Here is a 4,099-nt window from a genome sequence, read left to right as displayed (position 1 = left end):
CCATAGGATACTGAGTTTGTTTCTGAGTTCTGCAGTTTTCTTAATTACTGATCCAAAATCCCTATCACTACTATTCTGGTCATGCTTTATCTAGTATTTCTGTTAATAAAATCATTCGGTAAATTGCTCATATTTCCAACAATCAATCAGTTTTCAAAAGCCAATTTTCAAAAACTGGAGGGATCCAAACATGGCCTTAAGCTAACTTCAACTCTCAGTTCCGTGCAATCTTCACATGGACGGGGCAAATCATTGGTCTAAAGTCAAAGATTTGAGTCGGCCATGTATGCCAACGTATATTCAGATTCCCTATTAAACAACTGAAGTACGTACTGAATAGTGGGCAACTGGAACATGTTTACTTGAGAGCCAATCTACCTATAATTTTCAGCTGGCAGATGTTGACTCCTCGATGGACGGTAGCTCGCAGTCAACGGTCGACAACCACTCTTAATTAAGAGCTCAGCTAATCCACAATATATACATTGTCTAACCTCAGCAGATCAGAGCGCCATCCTCCCGTTAATCGAACCCAAACACTTACTTGTCTTTCTCCGGCCATGGCCACCGCCGCGGTCCTCATCCTGCTCGCATCGCTCCTCCCGGCGCTAGCCCCCGGAACCGATAGCAGCTCGTCCGCCTCTGACTACGGCTTGGCCCTCAAGCCTAGTCACAAGTGCGGCGTCGTCCTGCCCGTCGCCGTGGGCACCTACGACATGGGCACGTACGCTCCGGGCAGCGCGTACGAGGCCACCCTGCGCCATCTCGTCGCCACCATTCCCGCCATGGCGAATGCGGAATCCAGCGGCTCCTCTTATTACAGGGAGTCCTGCCGCGACGGTGCCGGCGCGTGCGGGCGCTCATACGTCGACGACGCCGGCGAGAGCCCCAATCGGATTGTGGCCTCCGGCTACTGCTCATGGCACCGGGACGTCAAGTCGCCGGACTGCGGCGCTTGCATCGCGCTGGCCTTCGAGGAGGCGCAGAGGCTGTGCCCGTTCCAGAGGATGGCTGAGGCCGCGGTTGACGGCGGCGCGTGCAACTGCAGCGCACACTTCCACGACTACGACATCATGGAGCAGTTCCAGCACGGCGACCCCAGTAGTAACTCCTTTGCTCCCCCCTCTCTCTCTCTCTCAGACTAGATCTAGAACAAAACTATAAAAAATTCCTACATCACCCTGAGAGCCAGATTTGCTATATTCTCCGTCCCATAATATAATAATGTTTTTTTACATCAATATATGTCAAAAACGCTTTTATATTATAAGACGGAGCGAGTACATTACAACCGAGTTTTGGCAAAAGAACATTGATTGGGAAGCTATACTATGTATATACAGTAATAGAGAGTAGAAAGCATGGACATGTGATGCAAAAATTATTTTCTAGTTCACTATTTGATATACATCAGAGTCACTCTAGTGCAATCACTATTTTTGTTTTAATATGTATCATTATTAATCTTTCGTTCTCATATAGAACCAGCTATATTGATCACTGAACACCCATCTAAGATCCTTCCTCTGCCACTGCTCTAACATTTCCCTTTTCACCCGGCCACCTCCAGATCAGGGGCAGACACAGACCAATATTGTAAGGGATCTTAACATTTTCTATGCTAAGAAGTTCAAATGTCTCATGCATAAAATTGGCTAGTTAAATCTACACAAAAAGGAATTTTTTAGCTGCTTCTATATGAAGAATTGAAGACATAGAGAATTAAGCATGTCCTGAAATGAAATTCCGTAGATTTTTTCGGTTGACGTGTGCCCTCATTAATTAGTGTGTGGAGTATTACTAAGTTGCCCGTGTGTTGCACGAAACATCAAGATGCATTTATATGAGTAGTTTATCTTGTGAGAGATAAGGATGAACGAGGGAACGCCTTATCTGCAAATGTGGAGAGGAGTGCGGGTATCTTTTTGCAAAATTGTCATAGTTTCTTTCCTATCCGTCAGATATAGATCGGACGGCTTATATTGCAGGATGGCAGGCACACCATCATTACCAACTCTGTTTTCTATAAGAGTAGAGATATTGCTTAATCTTGAAAAATATATGTCACTGTTGATCCAGAGGATTGTGATAAAATTAGAGAGCAGTTTTAACTGGTCCCTCTTACCTTGTCTTTTCATATGAGAGGTAAAAGTATAAAATAGATTTGTGCCGTTGATTTCATTAAGTAGTGGGTCTGATAACTCTTACCTTTTTTACCCCATGTGAGAAGAGGATGTAAGAGGGATCATGTTAAAATTAAAAAAAGAGGTAAGAGGAACCATGCATGTTAAATGCTCATTTAAAATTCCTTCAAGGATTAGGATCTTTCATTAGGTACGGTGGTTATTTTGATAAAACTAGTCAATGTGTACGTGCAATGCACGTTAATCTGAAAGTATATTAAGTGCATGCGGATATTAAGTAGGGTATTATTTAATTACGTGTTATCATGTGATTAGCACTATATTTGGTATGAGATTAACTGCACGCTAAACATGTTGAGTGCTCGACATTGAAGCAATCTAGGTTGTTGGATTGACATGATTTGATGGCCGAGATTAATTGGATCTGCCCCTTTGGGTCTTTTTTGTATTGGTATAGATATAATCTAGTAAGGTGTACTAATTGATAAGGGAGCACTCTTTGTTGTATTTGTAACAATAATGAACTATCCAACATTTATTTGTAGATTGCCAATTTGGACAACCGTGCATGTAGCTTTGATCTTGCCATCCCCTTAATGTACCTCAGATATATATATGTAAAGGTCGATTGGCTAATATTAACCCACGAATGAGAACCTAAGTTCTGGTTGGGGCACCTGCCTTATATTGGGCTATTTTGGCTAACTTGAAATGGTATTTTTTTTAAGCGGACAAATTCATATATGTAGGTGATCCTCGGTGGAACACACCGGAGCAGGTCGTGGGCGTTGTTGTGGAAAAAGAGGAGAACATCACGAGAATGAGATGGGCATGCCGAACCTTGGAGACAACAATCATGGAGATCTTAGCTAACCTTGGGTGGATGTCTAACAAAAGAATTTGTGCCTAGTTTTCATTCCATGCTCATGAACAATGTGTGTTCTATTTGGGCCATTTATTGGTTTCTTTAAATCAGCTGGAGGCTGGAACTATGTAATAACCGAAGGTTGAGCCTATGCATTATGGAGAAAACATTCCCATTTCTTAAAAAATCTTGAAGGTAAGAAAATTGGGAATTCGGGAGAATGACGAACTCTAGGATTCAACTTTTGCTAAGTTGGGCTCTAGATGGAAGCACGTTGCTTGGGTGGCTCGGTGTGAATACTCGTAAATGGCCAATTAGCCAGCCTGATGGCCTAGTTATGCCCTCCCTCCTTCCACTTGCGGCCCACCTTTTCTTCAACAAAAATTGCCCAACAGATGTCAGAGATGAGAACATAAATATTCTTCAAGTGAACAATGAAACCTTGAACGACAATAGGTACTTGGGAATGCCCGCTGATGTATGCTCTTCTAAACAGGGGGCTTTCAAGTATTTAAAGGACGGGGTATGGAACAAGGTTAAAGAATGGATGACAAAAAAAATTTCTTCAGCTGGCAAAGAGGTTTTGATCAAGTTAGTGGCTCAGGCGGTTTCAGTTTACTCTATGTCGTGTTTTAAATTACCGAGAGGCTTATGCGAGCACCTGAATAAACTCGTACGGCAATTCTGGTGGGGAAGTAAGGAAGGACAAAAGAAGACGTCATGGGTTTCTTGGAAGGACATGACCTAGCCCAAGTTTTTGGGTGGATTGGGATTCAGAGAATTTGAGCTGTTCAACCTAGTGCTACTTGCTAAGCAGGCGTGGCACATTCTACAATGTCCTCACACTCTTTGTTCGATGATGCTGAAAGCTATTTATTTCCCCGCTGGTAATACTTTGTCAGCCAAACTTGGGAACCATCCTTCACATATATGGCGAGCAATAATTGAAGGAATAGATGTGCTACACCAAGGCTTGATCCGAAGAGTTGGGGACGGTTCTTCCATCGATATTTGGTAGGAAAACTGGATCCCTAGAGAGGAAAACATGAGACCAATTGTGTTCCTCGCGACGGTCCGCCCCAGCCTCGTT

General features: G+C 43.3%; 1 protein-coding gene across 2 annotated transcripts; it reads left to right on the top strand.

Moving 5' to 3' along the window:
• Positions 1-505: 505 nt before the first annotated feature.
• LOC123058980 (uncharacterized) lies at positions 506-3,167 on the top strand. 2 transcript variants are annotated; one of them, XM_044481647.1, is made up of 2 exons: positions 506-1,101; positions 2,894-3,167. In XM_044481647.1, the coding sequence occupies exons 1-2, from the start codon at positions 561-563 to the stop codon at positions 3,052-3,054; spliced, it is 702 nt and encodes a 233-aa protein (XP_044337582.1). In that variant the 5' UTR covers positions 506-560; the 3' UTR covers positions 3,055-3,167. The 2 variants fall into 2 exon arrangements, with proteins under 2 accessions (XP_044337582.1, XP_044337581.1); XM_044481646.1 differs by having other exon boundaries at positions 506-1,104.
• The last annotated feature ends 932 nt before the right edge of the window (positions 3,168-4,099 follow it).

The sequence above is a fragment of the Triticum aestivum genome, chromosome 3A, assembly GCF_018294505.1.
Source record: "Triticum aestivum cultivar Chinese Spring chromosome 3A, IWGSC CS RefSeq v2.1, whole genome shotgun sequence".
NCBI lineage: Eukaryota > Viridiplantae > Streptophyta > Magnoliopsida > Poales > Poaceae > Triticum > Triticum aestivum.
This window is presented reverse-complemented; position numbering and strand designations above follow the sequence as displayed.